The sequence below is a fragment of the Vipera berus genome (genome assembly GCF_964194415.1).
Source record: "Vipera berus genome assembly, chromosome: W".
Lineage (NCBI taxonomy): Eukaryota > Metazoa > Chordata > Lepidosauria > Squamata > Viperidae > Vipera > Vipera berus.
In genome coordinates this window covers 13,577,835-13,596,619 of record NC_138210.1, presented here as the reverse complement: position 1 = coordinate 13,596,619, position 18,785 = coordinate 13,577,835, and the positions used below count along the sequence as shown (strand labels likewise).

The following is an 18,785-nucleotide window of genomic DNA, read 5'->3' as shown; positions in this document are numbered from 1 at the left end:
GGTTTGGGATGCAAGTAAAGCTTATATGAGAGGAGTGCTAATATATTTGAATAATAAACATAGATATAGATTGGAATATAAGCATAAAGAAATAGAGGAGGAAATAAAGTTGAAAGAGAAAGCTCTTATTCTGAACCCATCTGATAAGAGGTTGAAAGAAGTAATTAATTTGCTAAGAGTACAGTTTGATATGTTAATGGCAGATCAAGTGGCAACTAATTTACGATATGCCAAACATAATACTTTTAATAATGCTAATAAGCCAGGTAGGTGGTTAGCTTATTTATTAAGGAAAAAACAAAGATCACGTAATATTGATAAGATAGAATATAAGGGTAAAGAGGTGTTTCAGCAAAATCTTATTAAAAAAGCTTTTGTTGAATTTTATTCTAAATTATATGCTAGGGATATAAAGCAAGGTTTAGATATGGATAGTTACTTACAGGATGTGAATATCCCAATACTTACACAAGAGCAACGGGAAGGGATGAATCAATTGATAAGTGCTGAATAAATTATTTTAGCAATTAAACAATTAAAAGTGGGTAAGGCACCCGGTACAGATGGTTTATCAGCTATTTATTATAAAAATTTACAATCAGAAATGGTGGAGCCTTTAAAAGAATTATTTAGCACAATTCAATCTGGAGGAGAAGTGCCTCCATCGTGGAAAACAGCATTTATAATTTTGATCCCGAAGGAAGATCAAGATCTTGTTCAACTTAAAAATTATAGGCCTATATCGCTTTTAAATAATGATTATAAAATATTTGCAAAGATCTTAGCAAATAGATTAATGAAGGTTATGCAGCAAATGATTTATAGTGATCAAACAGGATTTATAAGTGGTAGACAAATGAAGAGTAATGTGAGACATATTGTAAACCTATTAGAATTTTTGGAAAGAAATAAACAAGTCCCCGCAGCGCTGATCTTTTTGGATGCCGAAAAGGCCTTTGATCAATTGAATTGGCAATTTTTATTTAAAGTTTTGGAGAAGATGGAGTTTGGTGATAGGTTTTTACAACCTATTAGGGCAATATATCAAAAACAAACAGCTCAAATAATAATTAATAGTAGTTTAACAGAAGCTTGTAAAATTGAAAAGGGTACAAGACAGGGTTGTCCGCTGTCGCCATTATTGTTTGTTTTAACAATGGAAATATTGTTGATCAAGATACGTGATTCAAAGAAAATAAAGGGAATTAAAATTAAAGATCAAGATTATAGATTGAAAGCGTTTGCGGATGACTTGGTAATTATATTAAGTCAACCAACCCAATCAGTTATAGATTTAATGGAAATAATTTTACAATATGGACAAGTTTCTGGATTTAAGGTAAATAGGCAAAAAACTAAAATATTGTCTAAAAATATGACCAAAGAACAAAAGGAAGTTTTAGGAAAACTAACGGGATTTGAAATAGTTAAGAAGATCAAATAATTGGGGATATATCTTTCAGCTTCAAATGCGAAATTATATAAAAATAATTATGAATTGTTATGGTTAAAAATACAAAAAGAATTAGATAGTTGTAAAAAATTACAATTGTCCTTATTGGGAAGAATTGCAGCTGTGAAAATGAATGTTTTACCTAAATTCTTATTCTTGTTTCAAATGATACCTATACTTAAAAAAGACTCAAATTTGGAGGAATGGCAGAGAGGTATTAATAAATTTATTTGGGCAGGGAAGAGACCGAGAGTTAAACTTAAGATAATGCAAGATGTACGTGAAAGAGGTGGTCTTAAAATGCCCAATTTTAAATTATACTATGAGGCTGCGGCATTATCATCAATTAGTAATTGGTTTAATTTAACACAAGGGAGATTACTGAATATTGAAGGATATGATTTGTTATATGGTTGGCATGCTTATTTATTGTATGACAAAAAAGTGGATAATGTTTTTAAGACACATATATTAAGATATGCCCTGTTGCGAGTTTGGAAAAAATATCGTTATAAGTTGAATTTTAAAATTCCAATTTGGGCAATACCTAAACATGCGATAGAAAATATAAATGTGGGATTTAAGCATGATGTGATTACATATAAAGAAATTCTTAGATTGGAAAGAAATGTATGCAATTAAAGCCATTTAATATTTTAAAAGAAGAAAAGATAGTACAAACTTGGTTTCAGTATGGGCAGTTACAAGCTAGATGGAAACAGGATCAGAAAATTGGTATTTCCATAGTAGATGAAAATTTGGTTAAACAAATTAGAGATCAAAGTCCTGCACATATCAGAAGGATATATAATGCATTGATAGAAATAGATTCAGAAACGGAACTTGTTAAAGATTGTATGATAAAATGGGCCCAGAATATTCAAGAACCAATAACGATGGATACTTGGGAAACAATCTGGGTCAGAAATGTAAAATTTACACAGGCACAAAATTTAAGAGAGAATTTTTATAAAATGTTTTATAGATGGCATTTAGATCCTAAGAAATTAGCATGTATGTATCCAAATTATCAGCCTAAATGCTGGAGGTGTGGTTGTGATGATGCAACGTATCAACGTATGTGGTGGACTTGTAAAAAAGTTAAAGCTTTTTGGATTAAAATTTGGTGGAATATGCAGAAGATCTTTAAGAAAAAGATAAAGTTTTCTCCACAATTATTTTTGCTGGGTATTACTATAGACTGTACTGCTATAGAAACTAAATTGATGTTGTATTTAATAATGGCAGCAAGACTTTTGGTAGTGCAATATTGGAAGAAGGAGGATTTGCCTACTATAGAAGAATGGACTTTAAAAGTTTCGAACCTGGCAGAAATGGCAAAAATTTCAGCATATTTGAAAGACCATTCGCAACAAAGATATATCTTGGAAAGGAGAAGATGGATTGATTATATTCAGTATAAATATGGGACCAAAAAGTTTCATTTAGCATTTGAATAAGTATTAGATTTATAAGATTTATTATTATTTAGTTACTTTTAAGGAGAGTTAAAGTTCAATAGGATTTAAAGTGTTATTATAGTTAGTTAGCATATTATAGTTTAAGATTGTTAGGGTTAATACCCTGTATTACGCTCTGGGAAGTCAGGGGGGAGGGGGAGGGAGGGGAATTGGGTGGGGGTCGGGGAGGCGTGGGTCTTATGTTTATAATGTATCTGTAAAACTTTTTAATAAAAAGAAAGAAAGAAAAAGGTGCCGGAACTCACACACGTCATACAACCCGCCTTGCCTACCCTACAAGGTTCCATCCAAAAAAGGTGCCGGAACTTTGTTCTGAGCATTCTATGACAAAAAAAGCCCTGGATCTTAGTATGTGAGGCTGCTAGCATGGTGACTAGCCGGCCGTAGAAGGGGGGGAAAGATGCCTCTTTCCTCCAGCACGCAAAGCCGTCCCCTCGTGAATTCAGCTCTTTAATGCGAAGCAGGATCCCAACTTCATCGCCACTGTTGTGTAGTGGGTTCTGGAGAGCAGGAAGGACGCCAGGCCGATGAGTACAACATAACAGCTCTTTATTTGGTGGAAGTTACTGTACTGGGGAATAGGGGCTACCTGCACTCCTTATATACCTGGCCAGTACCTGGCCAGGTACACAACCAACCAATCGGACTGAACCTCTGTTTCCCGCCAAAACTGCTTCCCGCCAAAACAGTTACAGTTCAACGCCTCCTGGTGGTGACTCTTATGCAAGTGCTTTAGTTATTCCTAAAAGCCTAATACATAACACCACGTTTTGTGCTAATTGGGGAATGTGATTTATGACAGCTCTTGTGGGGTGGGAATTGCAATTTGTTACTTTGTATCTGGGAGGAGGGAATCTCATTCTTGGGTTCAACTATTTAAGTGCCGATACTTTGTTTCCTAAATAAAATGTTCTTTAAGGAAGAATTCTTGCCTTGAAGTTCTTTTAACTGGTTTCATCTATCGGAACCATGACATTTAGATCTTTGTAGACCAAAACTTTAATCTGCCATCTCCTCAAAACAGGAATGCCCACCTCCTCTCTCTGACCTATTTGGGATGACTTTTTAAAAACACAGGGTATGATATGAGTACAGGAAGGAACTGGAATTGTTAAAGCCAGCAGTTCAGGTATTTTACATGGAAAAGGACCTAAGCCTGAAACAAGTGGGGCATGTATTCATACAAACTTCCATGTATGCATCAGAACTGTGTACTTTGTTCCCAGTCATTTTCTTGAGGTTTTTTTTATCCTTGATTTTGAAGGCTGGAATTGTATACATCTAGTTTTAAACTTTAGGTTTAGGTTTAGGTTTAGGTTTATTCGATTTCTATACCGCCCTTCTCCCGAGGGACTCAGGGCGGTTAACAGGGCATATATAAATAAGTAACAGTACAAAAATTAAAAAAGATTAAACCAATGCCCAATTAAAATACAATAACAATAAAATAATAAAAAACCCGTTAAAAAGACCCTCCCCATCAGGCCAGACCAGCTAGTTCAAAGAAGTGGGTCTTCAGCCCGCGGCGGAAGGAGCGGAGGTCCGATGCCATCCGGAGCTCAACCGGCAGTTGGTTCCATAGTGCCGGAGCACCCACAGAGAAGGCCCTCCCCCTGGGGGCCACCAGTCGACATTCCCTGACCGGAGGCACCCTGAGGAGACCCTCTCTGTGGGCACGCACAGGGCGGAGGGGAGTTGACGCCGGCAGCAGGTGGTCCCCGAGGTATCCCGGACCCATGCCATGTAAGGACTTGAAGATCATAACCAAAACCTTGAACCTCACCCGGAAGACAACTGGTAACCAATGCAGCTCATGGAGCAAAGGTGTAACATGGGAGTACCGGGAAACTCCCAAGACAACTCTCGCGGCTGCATTCTGTACCAGTTGGAGCCTCCGAGTGGTCTTCAAGGGAAGCCCCATGTAGAGAGCATTGCAGTAGTCCAGGCGAGAGGTCACGAGCGCATGAGTGACCGTACACAGGGCATCCCGGTCCAGATAGGGCCGCAACTGGCGCACCAGGCGAACCTGGGCGAAAGCCCCCCTAGTCACGGCCACTATATGATCTTCCAGAGTGAGTCGTGAATCTAGGAGGACTCCCAAGTTGCGAGTCCTATTCACGGGGGGTAAAGACTCACCCCCCATAAGAAGAGATGGAATATTTTGAATGTCCCGGGATGCTGGAATGCACAGCCACTCAGTCTTGTCGGGGTTGAGTTGAAGTCTGTTCCTCCCCATCCAGGCCCGCACCGCCTCCAGGCAACGGGACATCACATCGAGGGCATCACTGGGGTGGTTTGGGGTCGAAATAAAAAGTTGGGTATCATCGGCATATTGATGATACCCAACTCCAAATCCACGAATGATCTCACCCAGCGGTTTCATGTAGATGTTGAACAGGAGAGGCGAGAGGACCGACCCCTGAGGAACTAGGGGTCGACCTCTGCCCTCCTGCCAACACCGACTGCGAGCGTCCCAGGAGATAGGAGGAGAACCACTGAAGAACTGTGCCTCCCACTCCCAATCCCCTGAGACGCCGCAGCAGGATACCATGGTCGATGGTATCGAAAGCCGCCGAGAGGTCTAATAGGACAAGGACAGAGGAATATCCTCTGTCCTGAGCCCTCCAGAGATCATTCACCAGAGCGACCAATGCCGTCTCCGTGCTGTACCCGGGCCTGAAACCCGATTGGAACGGGTCTAGATAATCCGCTTCATCCAGGACCAGGGGAAGCTGATGCGCCACCACACTCTCAACAACCTTCGCAAGAAAGCGAAGGTTGGAGACCGGACGAAAGTTGTTCAAAACAGCTGGGTCCAGGGCAGGCTTCTTGAGGAGAGGTCTCACCACCACCTCCTTCAAGACGGCGGGGAAATTACCCTCACTCAAGGAAGCAGATATAACTGCCTGGAACCAGCCTCGTGTCCTCTCCCGGGCTGCATAAACCAGCCAAGAAGGGCACGGGTCCAATAAACATGTGGTGGAGCTCAGCCTCCCCATAATCCTGTCCACTTCCTCAGGGGTTACAGAATCAAACTCCTCCCAAATAACATCGACAAGACCGCCCGTGTCCTGCTCGTCAGACTCTGCCCAGTTGGAGTCCAGACCGGTCCGAATCCGAGCGATTTTATCCAGCAGATGTTGTCCAAATTCCTCGGCACGACCCTGCAAGGGATCCTCCCTCACCTCCTGATTAAGGAGGGAGCGGGTCACCCTGAACAGGGCGGCCGGGCGATTTTCTGCGGACGCGATGAGGGCAGAGAAGTAATTGCACCTCGCCGTCCTCATCGCTGCGAGATAAGACCTAATAAAGGTTCTTAGTCGCAACCGGTCGGATTCGGATCGGCTGGACCTCCAACAGCTCTCTAGGCCCCGTTTCCGACGCTTCATCTCCCGGAGCTCCGAGGAGAACCATGGAGCTCGTTGGGATCTGCACCGGGTCAGGGGCCGCAAGGGTACAACTCGGTCGAGTGCCTCAGTGGCCGTCCTTTCCCAGGCTTCCACTAGGGCATCCGCCGAGTTGTGAGCAACGGAGGCAGGTGGGGACCCCAGCGCCGCCTGGAATCTATCAGGATCAATTAAGCGTCTGGGGCGGTACCATCTAATTGGCTCCGTACCCCCATGGCGGGGGGTGGCAAAACGGAAGACCAGCCGCAGGAGGTGATGATCGGTCCATGACAGGGGCATAATAAATGGAGAGCCCCCACCAAGATCATCAAACCACCGTCCAGATAAAAAAAACAGGTCAAGGGTGTGGCCTCCCTCATGAGTTGGTTCAGAAATTACTTGCGTCAGGTCCATGGCCGTCATGGAAGCCATGAACTCCCGGGCTACCTCAGATGAACCTCCCAGGGATGGTAGATTGAAGTCACCCAAAACTATAAGTTTGGGGAACTCAATCACCAACCCCGAGAGGATATCGAGCAGCTCGGGCAGGGCTGCCGCTGCGCGACTAGGTGAAAAGTACACCAGCAGCAAGCCCAACTGCGCCCCCGGACCAAATCTCAAGAAGAGAGACTCACACCCGACTATCTGAGGAACGGTGGTCTCCCGCGGACATAAGGTCTCCCTGATAGCTACCGCCACACCCCCACCCCTACCTTGAGCTCTTGGTCGGTGTAGCACCCGGAAACCTGGTGGGCAGAGGTCAACCAAAGGGACCCCACCCTCCGGGCCCAACCAAGTCTCCGTGATGCAAGCCAGGTCCGCATGCTCACCCTCAACTAAATCCCTAACAAGGGGAGCTTTGTTAACCACGGACCTGACATTTAGGTACACCAACCGGAGCTCAGGAGGCTGCACATCCTCGCTCCCGGAACCTCGGGGAAGAAACATACTGAGTTAGTTCACTTTCTCATAAATATATGCTTTAGAGCACAGTAACGATTCCCTAGTGCTTATAGGAGCAACTTGTTAAACATATTGCACAGGGAAAGAGAGATTTCAAAGCAATGGTTACTGAATATAATCATAATTTGCAGAGCAATTGCATAAAAGGTAACAAAAGTTTGCAGATGCATGGAGTAAGGTTTTGAGTGTAACATTAAGGTGGAAATGTTAATAACCATATGTTCTAACTATTCTTTCTTTGTCTGCTTTTCCCCCTTCCCTGTCTTCCAGTGCTCCAGGAAGTGGGCCAATGTTTAGAACCACTACTGTAGCAGTAGATGAAGAAGGAGGAGGGGATGATGTGGATTCGACATTTCCTGGTAGTTGCTCCTCCTCCTCACCAGCTTATGGACAAGCTACCAACATTACCATGGATAAGGGTATAATTTATGGACAAATCAGTAGCAGTCCTGGACTTGCTCAGGTTCCTGTCCAGATATCACAAGCTGTTAGTCTAGGAATTAACAAGACAGGTGTGTCTTTCTCATTTGCCAAAAAGGCCCCTGTAAAGCTAGAATCACTTGCCTCGGTATTCAAAGACCATGTGGATGAATCCTGTTCTCCTGATGATGAAGTCAAAACTGATGAAAGAGCCCATCCATATTATGGAACTTTGGGAATAATTGGGGAAATTGAGGGGACAAATAGACCTGACAGCAAGGGTGATGATGAGCAATCACATGAGAAAGATGCCACCTTATCAAAGCTAAAAATGATGAAAAGGGATGATGGGCCAGTGGCAGTAGAACCAGAATATTATCATTATATTCCCCCTGCACATTGTAAGGTGAAGCCCAACTTCCAGTTTTTGCTGTTTATGAAGGCAACAGACCAAGTAGAAGCAGAAGCTGCAAGCAAAAAAATAACCCATGAAAGGAAACAAAACATTTCCCCCAAACTCAATGTGGCAAAAAGTGATGAGAAAGAGACAGTAGCAGAAGGTGTGATCCTTCAGAAGGAGCAGAGTGCTGCCGACCAAAGCAACAAAAAGGACATTTTGGAGGAAATAGGCAAGCAAGAAGGAAAACAACTTAAGGGAAATGTTTTTGTAGATTCAAATGTTATTAATGAGATTTCCCAGGCTGCAGGAACTAGTAAAGAAACCACAGAAGGGCCTAAAGATTTAACAGGGTTGTTCTTCCCTGTTCTGAGTAAGGATGAGAGCACCACCCTCCAGTGGCCTTCAGAACTGCTAATGTTCACCAGAGCAAAACCCTCTGTGTCATATAGCTGCAATCCCTTATATTTTGAGTTTAAGCTGTCTTGTAACACAGACACTAAAATGAAAGGAACAGAAAAACAGAAAAGTACAATAAACCTTTCGAAGGAGAAAATGCAGGCTACTGAAGATAGTGATGCAAGCAAGAGCAAAGAGATGTATCTTCTAGCTGGTGGTTCAACTGCAGTGCCAGAAAGCAAGTACTGTGGCAAGCAGGAAGTCAGTCCTGTAAGAATTTGCAAAAGTAAAAATGTGGAAAACAGCAGCAGAGGCAATCTTACTAGTCACAATGACAAAATGAGGAAGTCTCACAAACACAAAAAGAAGAAGCACAAAAAATCCACCAAATGTAAACACAGGCGCAAATGTGAGGCAGAGGAAAAAAGCAGAGAAGGGGACTTAGCAGAAGATAAATCCAAGAAGCAGAAGAAACACAAGCACAAAAAGAACAAATTTTCTTTTCCCACTGAGGCTGAATGGACACAAAGGACTAAGGTTACTGGCTATTCTAAAAAAAGAAAGTGGTGTGTGCAAGACTCTCAGAGGAAGTCTCTTTCTACTGAAGAAAGCAGTAAGAAAGAGGACAGTGGTATCTCTTTCCAAGATCATGGCAACAAGAAAACCAAGGGGGACTTGCAGGACACTTTGTCTGCAAGCAAAAGGCGACCATCCACCTCCACTTCAGTTCACCCCAGTCATCGAGGCCAAGAGAGCAGTGGTAGCTATGAGAGTGACAGAGACTCCTTCTACAACAAGCACTTGAGGCAGAAGTCAGTATCACAATATACTGATGATTATGACTCTGCTAGTGACTGTTCACAAAGCCACTCCTGGGCAGGACATAGACACTCCTCAAGAAGATCATCTCAGAGATCCTACTCATCAACTTCATATGCTTCTTCTGACAATAGTCAGTACAGCCGGCAATGTAGCTACTCAGAAGACAGTTATAGTGATTACAGTGATTGGTCACGAAGTCATACTAAGCACTTCCATGACTCAGAGGATTATTCAGATTATTCCAGTTCCAAGCACAGGTCAAAGAGGCACAAGTACTCCTCTTCAGAAGATGACTACAGTCTGAGCAGAAGCAGGTCCCGAAGCAGGAGCAGCAGTCGAACTCACACCAGAGGGAAGTTAAGGACTAGAAGTCAAGGAAGGATGCGCAGCAGTAGCTGTAGTCATGGTCAAAGTAAGTGGTGGAGCAAGAACCGAACAGAACATAGCTGGAAACAGAGCAGAAGCTACAGCCGAGAATGCAGTCAGAGTACAAGAAGCCTCTCACAGAGATCTGTCTCATGGAAGGGGTCCCATGGTCATGAAAGCCCTAAGGAGAGAAGATCTGGCCAACGTGATTTCATCTGGTCCAAGATCTACCGCTCACAGTCTCCTCATTACTTCAAAGCCAGACAAGGTGAAGGCTGTGCAAGAAAGGAAGAAGCCAGAGGAGATGAAGCTACAAGAGCCTCCAGTCTCTCTCAAAATACCAGCAGCTCTAACTTTGGGGACAGCTATAACTCTGAGGAGAAAAATTCTGCTACAGCTAAACTTCTGGAAAAGATGCAGTGTAGAAAAGTAGAGAAGAAATCTAGCAGCAATGATGAATCCATTGCAGGATCTCACAAGGTTGGAATTAAGCTGAAAGATCCACCACAGGGCTACTTTGGCCCAAAGCTTCCTCCCTCATTAGACAATAAACCTGTTCTTCCATTAATTGGAAAACTTCCTGCAGTTAGAAAACCAAGTGACAAGCAGTATGAGGAATCTGGTTTAGAAAGAGCAGAAGAATTGGAACTATCCAAGCTGGATGAAGCAACTCATGACACTGTTTCAGCAAGCCAGCCTCAAGTGGAGGAAACCATGGTGACTGGAATACAGGACAATGTTTCAGGTGATCAGAACTTAGAAGAAATAGCCACAAAGCTTGCTCCTCTTCCTCTTGAACCCCCAGTACTCCCAGAGCAGTATGAATCTGGTGACCTGGTTGTGCCACACAACTTCCTCCGTGATCCCAATGAAAATGAAGCTTTAGAGCCTTTTGACAACAGGAACCAACCTGTCTCTATAGAAGGAAGAGTGGTACCTTTAGTCCCAGATGTAGAGCATTTCCCTAGCTATGTAGCACAGAGTGGGGAGTCCATCATCAGTGGAGAGCCTGAGGGCACTAAGGATTCTTCCCTGGCACCTCTGGAGAGCCAGCCCATCATCTTCACCTCAGAAGAGATGGAGAAATATAGCAAGCTCCAGCAAGCAGCTCAGCAGCATATTCAGCAACAGCTCCTTGCCAAGCAGGTCAAGGCCTTTCCAGCCTCAGCTGCCTTAGCTCCTGCCACAGCCTCTGCCTTGCAGCCCATCCACATCCAACAGCCTACAGCAGCTGCAGCCACCTCCATTACCACAGTGCAGCATGCCATCCTTCAGCATCATGCTGCAACAGCAGCTGCAGCCATTGGAATCCACCCTCATCCACATCCCCAGCCTCTTGCTCAAATACATCACATTCCCCAACCCCATTTCACCCCAATCTCATTGTCCCACTTAACTCACTCAATCATCCCTGGGCACCCTGCTACATTCCTGGCCAGTCACCCAATCCATATCATCCCCGCTTCAGCCATCCACCCAGGTCTTTTCACTTTTCATCCTGTCCCCCATGCTGCCCTCTACCCAACTCTCTTAGCCCCCCGACCAGCAATCACTGCTGCTACAGCGTTACACCTCCATCCCCTTCTGCACCCCATTTTCTCAAGGCAGGACTTGCAGCACCCACCCAGTCACGGCACATGAAGAAGTGAGAAAGTTGTGGCCTCTTTTGGGGAGAAGACAGGGGCATATATTGTGCATTGGTGTTTTGTACAGACTGTCTGAAGGCCATGACTGACACCACCTGAGCATAGTGAAGTGGGAGAACTGGGCATGGAAAAGGGAAGTGAATGCAACATATCCATGGAAAGGGGGGAAATGTTGCTGGAGTTCTGCTTGTCAGTATTTTCAGAGTCCTCTACACCCAGAGAGGTGATTCACATCTATATGAATGTGAAGTTCTTCAGCCCTTATGCCCCTCTTAATTGCTGGTACTTGTGATTTTAAATCATTTCCTCTCCACTTTGAAACCTTGAATGAGTAATTTCAAAATTATTTGCCTTCCTTATTTGCTATTTATTTGAGTCCACTTTAAAGCTTAAAACTTTAAGCAAAAGAGCCACAAGATGATCAACATCTGGCCCATTCCTCTGTTCCTCCCCCTACCCAACCAAGAACCATTCTCAGCAACCCACTGATTATCACAAACAGCAAGCTTCCTTCTCAAGCAATCCTGGCCCTGCTATCCTCCCTATGCCACTGTCACAAGGGGAGAGAACAGAAAGTGATTCCTTTATCAGTCTTTGAAGCAATATGTTGTACTAGAATCCTGGGAATATCCACAACACAACTTGTACTCTGTCCTCTAATATTTGATGGTTGCTTATTAACTTTTTTTTCCCAGAAGAGAAAAGTATTTTAAAAATTGCAGAGTTCTACATGTCAATGCTGCTTTTTGTATCTCTTCTGACAAATGTTCCATAATGATAGTATACTGCAATAACATTTTTATACCTTGCTCTTTGGTAGTTTTTCAGGTTGATTGGGTTATATATACATTTAGATGTAGTTTGAAATAAAGCTTTCGTCAAATGTTCAGAGCTTCTCATTGTGGCAAAGGCACAAGAAGACTTCAAGCATGTCTATTCAAACTCAGTTTTGTTTTATTGGGTACCATGCAATGGGAAAAAAATAAGAGGTGCTTCATTTTACTGGCAAAAAATTTGACAAGGTTTGGAACAAAGTAGTGAGCATTATATCTTTTTGTACTATAGCTAATGAATTCCAGCAGCTGATGGCACAATGGTTAGAATGCAGCCAGGAGTTCGATCTTGACCGGCTCAAGGTTGACTCAGACTTCCATCCCTTTGACGTTAGTCAAATGAGGACCCAGATTGTTGGGGGCAATATGCTGACATTGTAAAGTGCCCAGAGAGTGCCGTAAAGCACTCTGGGGCGGTATATAAGTCTAAGTGTAGTTGCTATTGCTATATCTTGGAACATCTGTGGGGGAAAAAAGCCAGTGTGATACTTTGGTTAGGTGGATGATCATGGGGAAGAGGGCCCTGAGCCCCCATAAAAGCCCCCTGTTAGAAAGTCTGCCAAACTATTCTATTGGGAAATGTAGTTGATTGCATAGAAATGGGGTGGGAAGTTTAACTTTGTATACTGTAACGTTTTGGAGGGAACTCTAGTCTTGGCTTCACTTTTGACAGTGCTGATACTTTGTAGCCAATAAACATGTTCTTAAAGGAAACCTCAAGCCTCAGAGTTCTGTTTTAGTTGGTCTCATCTATCGGAACCATGACATTAAACCAAGACTCCTTGAAATTTTATACTTGGGGTCTTGAGTCCCAGTCACCTACCTCAGGGCTTTTCAACCAGTGGTACGGGTACCACCTGTGGTACATTGGCACCTGGCAGGTGGTACGCGACCATCCTAGAAAAGTGGTAGCAGGGGAGGAGAATGAGCTGAACTGGTGGCAGCACCGCACAAGCCTGAGCGAGAGATGGCTGGAGCTGCAGGGCTGTCAGGGCTCAGTGGAAGTGCCAGGATCAATGCCAGGCTCCAGCTGGGGCTCGGCGCTGATCCTGGCACTTCTGCTGAGCCCAGAAGAAGCGCCGATTAGCTGGAATGTTGCAGCATCCCCAGGGTCTTGCGATTTACATTCAGATGCTTGGCAACTGATTCATATTTATGTCAGTCACAATGTCCCAGGGTCATGTGAAGTGACCAAAACCTGCTGTAACTACCCAGCAGACAGGGGGAATAAAAACCAAACACCTCCCCACCCCACCCCTGCTGCCAATCCTCAACAGAAATGCTCACAACAGTGAAAATCTCGGACAGGAGGAAGAGCGTCGCTGGGCAGGCAGGCAGGTGTCTTGCTCGGCTGTGGCTTGGGGGACATTTTTTTTCAGTGCCATTGTAACTTTGAATAGTCACTAAGCGAACTGTTGTAAGTCGAGGACTACCTGTACTTCATTACTTTTTTCCTTTTTTTGTCATCAAGTTTTTTTTAATTGAAAAGTTTTAAAATACATTTTTTAAAAACATAAACTCCCTCCCTCCCCCTCCCCTCCCCCTTGCCCTCCCTAACCCTCCCCCCCGACTTCCCAGAGCTGAATACAGGGTATTAACTTTACAAACTTAAGCTAAAATATGCTACCTAACTAAAAACATATTAAATTCTATCGTGCTTTAACTCCCCTTAAACATAACTAAATTACTAACCAATAATGAATAACTGATAATACATCATGTAAAACTAATACTTATTCAAATACTAAATGAAACTTTTTAGTCCCATATTTATTCTGAATATATTCCATCCATCTTCTCCATTCCACAATATATCTCTGTTGCGATTGTTCTTTCAGATATGCTGAAATCTTTGCCATTTCTGCCAGGTTTGAAACTTTCAAAGTCCACTCTTCTATAGTAGGCAGTTCCTCCTTCTTCCAATATTGCGCTACTAAAAGTCTTGCTGCCGTAATTAAATTCAACATCAATTTAGTATCTATGACAGTACAATCTGTAATAATACCCAACAGAAATAACTGTGGAGAAAACCTTTGTCACGACGTCCTCGGTGATGAAACACGAACACACGTAGGTACCGGTGACAAGGTTTATTTCTCCAATACAGGCAAACCACGAAAAAGTCAGAGTTGACGGCATCCTGCCTCAGTGCTCTTTTTATCATGCAGCAACACCCTAACCCCACCCCTTCAGAGCAAACCGGCATCCGCCCACTTCCCCATAAAGACCCCACCCATCACCCTGCACACCCACCACCCACTGAGTGCGTTGCCGTGGCCCGCCGGGCCATCCCTCAGGTAAGTCCCATCCTTCCCCCTCCCTGTGCTCCCCTGGCTGTCCTGTTCCTGCAACCGCGCTTCCCCCCCTTGGTCCGCCCGAACACCCAGCCGAAGAGAGAGGCAGCGCAGGCATGGCTACCAACCAGTCCACAGCTGCCTGCAGCAGGTCAGTACTTCCAGCTGCCTCTCTCTTGCTCTCCCCCGGCCCCGGCTCTGGCTGCATCCGAGCACCCACGGGGTGCTTTGTTGTTGGTGTGTCCGCCGGCCGGTAGGCGGCCGGCTGGCGCTGTGCCCAGAGCCCAGACGCAGGCGCGATCCGCGGCTCCGGAGCCGGCTGCCCGGGTACCGGGATTCCGTCCCACGCAGGCACGCCCGTTAGCTGGCTGGTGGGCGCCCGGCCCTGCTCCCGCCGGTTGGATGTGGGCGTGCCCGTCATCTGATCGGCGGTGACGCGGCGCCGCTCCCGCCACTCGGGTGTGAGTACGGCCGGTGGCCGCAACACCGGCTGCCTTGACACCGCGTTGTCAACGAGTCCCGACGTGGGCGTCAGTTGGCTGGCGGCGAGCTGCTGCGGCCTCGGTACGTCAGCGGGCTCCGGCAATGGCTGGCGGAGAGAGGGGGGAGGAACCGCTTCCCCATGTTGATGTAGAGAGCGGCAGAAACGGCGAGGATGGCGAGGCCCGGACGGTTGGCAAGCCGGCGGGGCTTGACAACCGTAGCTTTTTCTTAAATATCTTTTGCATATTCCACCAAACTTTAATCCAAAAAGCTTTAACTTTTTTACAAGTCCACCATATATGATAATACGTTGCATCCTCACAACCACACCTCCAAAATTTGGGCTGGCAGTTCGGATACATACTTGCTATTTTTTTAGGATCTAAATGCCATCTATAAAACATTTTATAAAAATTCTGTCTTAAATTTTGAGCCTGTGTAAATTTTACATTTCTGACCCAAATCTTTTCCCAAGTATCCATTGTTATAACCTCCTGAAAGTTCTGTGCCCACTTTATCATACAATCTTTAACAAGTTCCGTTTCTGAGTCAATTTCTATCAGTGCATTATATATCCTTCTTATATGTGCTTGACCTTGATCTCTAATTTGTTTTACCAAATTTCCATCAGTTATCGAAATACCAACTTTCTGATCTTCTTTCCATCTTGCTTGTAACTGCCCATACTGGAACTAAGTTTGTACTATCTTTCCTTCTTTTAAAATATTATATGGCTTTAATTGCCATACATTCCTTTCTATCCTTAGAATTTCTTTGTATGTAATCACATCATGTTTAAATCCCACATTTATATTTTCTATTGCATGTTTAGGTAAATCAGTATTTAAAAGCGATATTGGCCTATAATTTTTGGTTTGGGTAAGATCTTGATCTTCCTTCGGAATCAGCGATATAAAGGCTGTTTTCCACGATGGAGGCACTACTCCTCCAGATTGAATTGTTCTAAATAACTCTTTCAGAAGTTCCACCATTTCTAACTGTAAATTTTTATAATAAATGGCAGTCAAACCATCTGTTCCTTATGCTTTACCCACTTTTAATTGTTTAATTGCCAAAATAATTTCTTCAGCATTTATCAATTGATTCATCCCTTCCCTTTGCTTTTGTGTGAGTACAGGGATATTCACTTCTTGTAAATATCTATCTATATCTAAACCTTGAATTCTATCCCCGGCATATAACTTAGAATAAAATTCAACAAAAGCCTTTTTAATATAATTTTGCTGAAACATCTCTTTACCCTTATATTCTATCTTATCTATGTTACGTGACCTTTGTTTTTTCCTTAACAAATAAGCTAGCCACCTACCCGGCTTGTTAGCATTACAAAAAGTATTGTGTTTAACATACCGCAGGTTAGATGCCACTTGATCTGCCATCAACATATTAAACTGACCTCTTAACAAAGTAATTGCTTCCTTCACCCTCTTATCAGATGGGTTCAAAGTTAGAGCCTTCTCTTTCCTCTTGATTTCCTCCTCTAACTCTTTATGCTTGTATTCCAATCTACGTCTATATTTATTATTCAAATATATTAACACTCCTCTCATATAGGCTTTACTTGCATCCCAAACCATTTCAATAGGAGTATCCTTATGCATATTTATATTAAAAAATTCTGTCAACTGTTTTTTACATTCATCCACATTCTCTTGATATCTAAACAAATTTTCATTTAATCTCCAAGATCTTCTATCTTTCCTCTCCTTATCTAATTCCAACCATACTGGATTATGATCTGATAAAGTTCATCAAGTTTTTGACACCTTGCTAGGCGACTGGTGGTACTTGGATGTTGCCATATCCTAAAAGTGGTACAATGGGTGAAAAGGTTGAAAAGCCCTGGCCTGCCTAACTCTTTAGGAGGATGACAAAGACTCAGGGAAGAAATGGAGAGGAGAGGAGAGTTGTCCTCTGGCCTCAGCACAACAATGGTGAGTGGGACTCAGGCTACCGCCCAGGCAAAGAGTGGGGCTCCTGCTGCTGGAGCTGCTGAGGCAGAGCTCCCACTGATTTTGTCCCACGGCCTTCATTCACCTGTACTGAGAAAGGTGAAGTGGCCAGCTGGCTGGGATGAATCAGGGGAGTGGAAGTACCTGACCGCCTTCCACAGCCACTCAGTCAAGAGGTTGAGAGAGAAGTCCGACCAACTCGAAGTGGGAGAAGTAGAGCCGATTGCTCGCCATCTGATCTCCAGTTGATGAGACTGCAGGAGCTTCCCAATGCTCCTACCTCCCCCGTGAAGCCCACGCTCAGTCACGATGGTTCGGGCTGCTTCACTGCTACCCCGGCCAGTCTCATCATAGGGTCCAGTGTGCTGGTGTAGCCCCGAGAGAGGTCAACATCCTACAAGCCATGGAGCCCAGCTGAGAGCGTTTCACGATGTAGCTCTCCCCCAACTCCAGTGCCAGTGAACATGTATGCAACAAGCCTACTGGGGACAATGGCCTGGAGACCCACCTCCTATCAAACCCACATTTGATGGAGATCCTAAGAAGCATCCTCAGAAACCTCAGGGAGATTCCTAACTTCTCCGTTTATTTCTCTACAGGATCTGTTTTGTCTTTGGGGGGCGAGGGGTTCTGAATGTCAATTCTGCATTGAACCTGAATGAAGCCATTTGGATCATTTTCAGTTGCCACCAGAATGGGAGGGTGTATGTGGAATTTTTCTGCTAGCTTAAACAATTCTCTGTCCCGTGGGAACCAAGGTTATTTCTGTTTGTTAGACTGGGAGGCTGAGCTTTCTGTTAGAAAGCCCACCAAACTATTCTATTGGGAAACATAATTAACTGCATAGTAATGGGGCGGGAAGTTTAACTTTGTATACTGTAACTTTTTGGAGAGAACTTTAGACTTGGTTTCACTTTTGACAGTGTCAATACTTTGTAACCAATAAACATGTTCTGAAAGGAAACTTCAAGCCTCAGAGTTCTGTTTTAGTTGGTCTCATCTATCAGAACCATGACAGATGTATTCCATAACTCCAAAGGAGATGAAGGAGCTGAGGGAGTACATTGACAAGAACTTAGCGAGGGGGTTTATTCAAGCCACGAAATCTCAGGTCATGCCCCCAGTACTCTTTAAAGAAAAGAAAGATGGGCTGTGTTGTATACTGGGATCTTTGAGTCATTGACGAGGTGAAGGTAAAAGTAACAGAATGTTTATTAGGTTAACACAGAAGCAGCTCTAACAGCTGCCTTGACATCTATTTATACAGACCGCCAATGAAATTAAAGCAATTCTCCCGCCCAAAACACAAGCTTGCAAATTTGCAGACAAGCAATTAACGTTCAGACAACACAGCCATTATTCAATTATAACAGCCCATATAATTTACTTCAATACATAACATCCCTTCCCCCTAGATGGTTCACAAGTTAAAGAGTGAACATAGTCCTGCAAGTACTTCGGTGGCTTCCGTGACCACTCCAAATGCCTTGGTGCCACTGGTGGTTCCTGGTCTACCAACTCCCTCGCTTGGCTGGGTAGACCGGGGCTTTCCGACCCGCTGGTTATGGGTAGACCCATGTCCCTTTGGCTGGTCTGTCCGGGTAGACCTGAGCCAATGTCCATGGACAGAGCGGTTTCTGATGAGCTGGAACACCGGTCCGTTTGTAAGTCCCGTTCAATGGGTGCAGTCTCTTCACTTGGGAAAGACTCACTCACAGTTAACGCACCATCCACGACTCCATGAGTCTTGCCAGCACCCTGAGACTCTGTTGTGAAGCCGCTGCCGTGCTGGTTCTGGTTTTGGTTTTCATCTCTGTGAGGAGCCAGTGTCTTGGTTCTCTAGCCGCCGGCGCAATTGGTCGATGTGAC

At 44.2% G+C, this 18,785-nt stretch overlaps 1 protein-coding gene across 1 annotated transcript in view; it reads left to right on the top strand.

Moving 5' to 3' along the window:
• The window catches only part of LOC308676479 (G patch domain-containing protein 8-like), a 374,388-nt gene extending 361,518 nt beyond the window's left edge, over positions 1 to 12,870 (top strand). The window contains exon 8 of the mRNA XM_081342293.1: positions 7,554 to 12,870. Within this exon, the coding sequence (XP_081198419.1) occupies positions 7,554 to 11,328 (3,775 nt within the window). The 3' untranslated portion in view covers positions 11,329 to 12,870. The remainder of the gene's footprint in view (positions 1 to 7,553) is intronic.
• Positions 12,871 to 18,785: the final 5,915 nt, after the last annotated feature.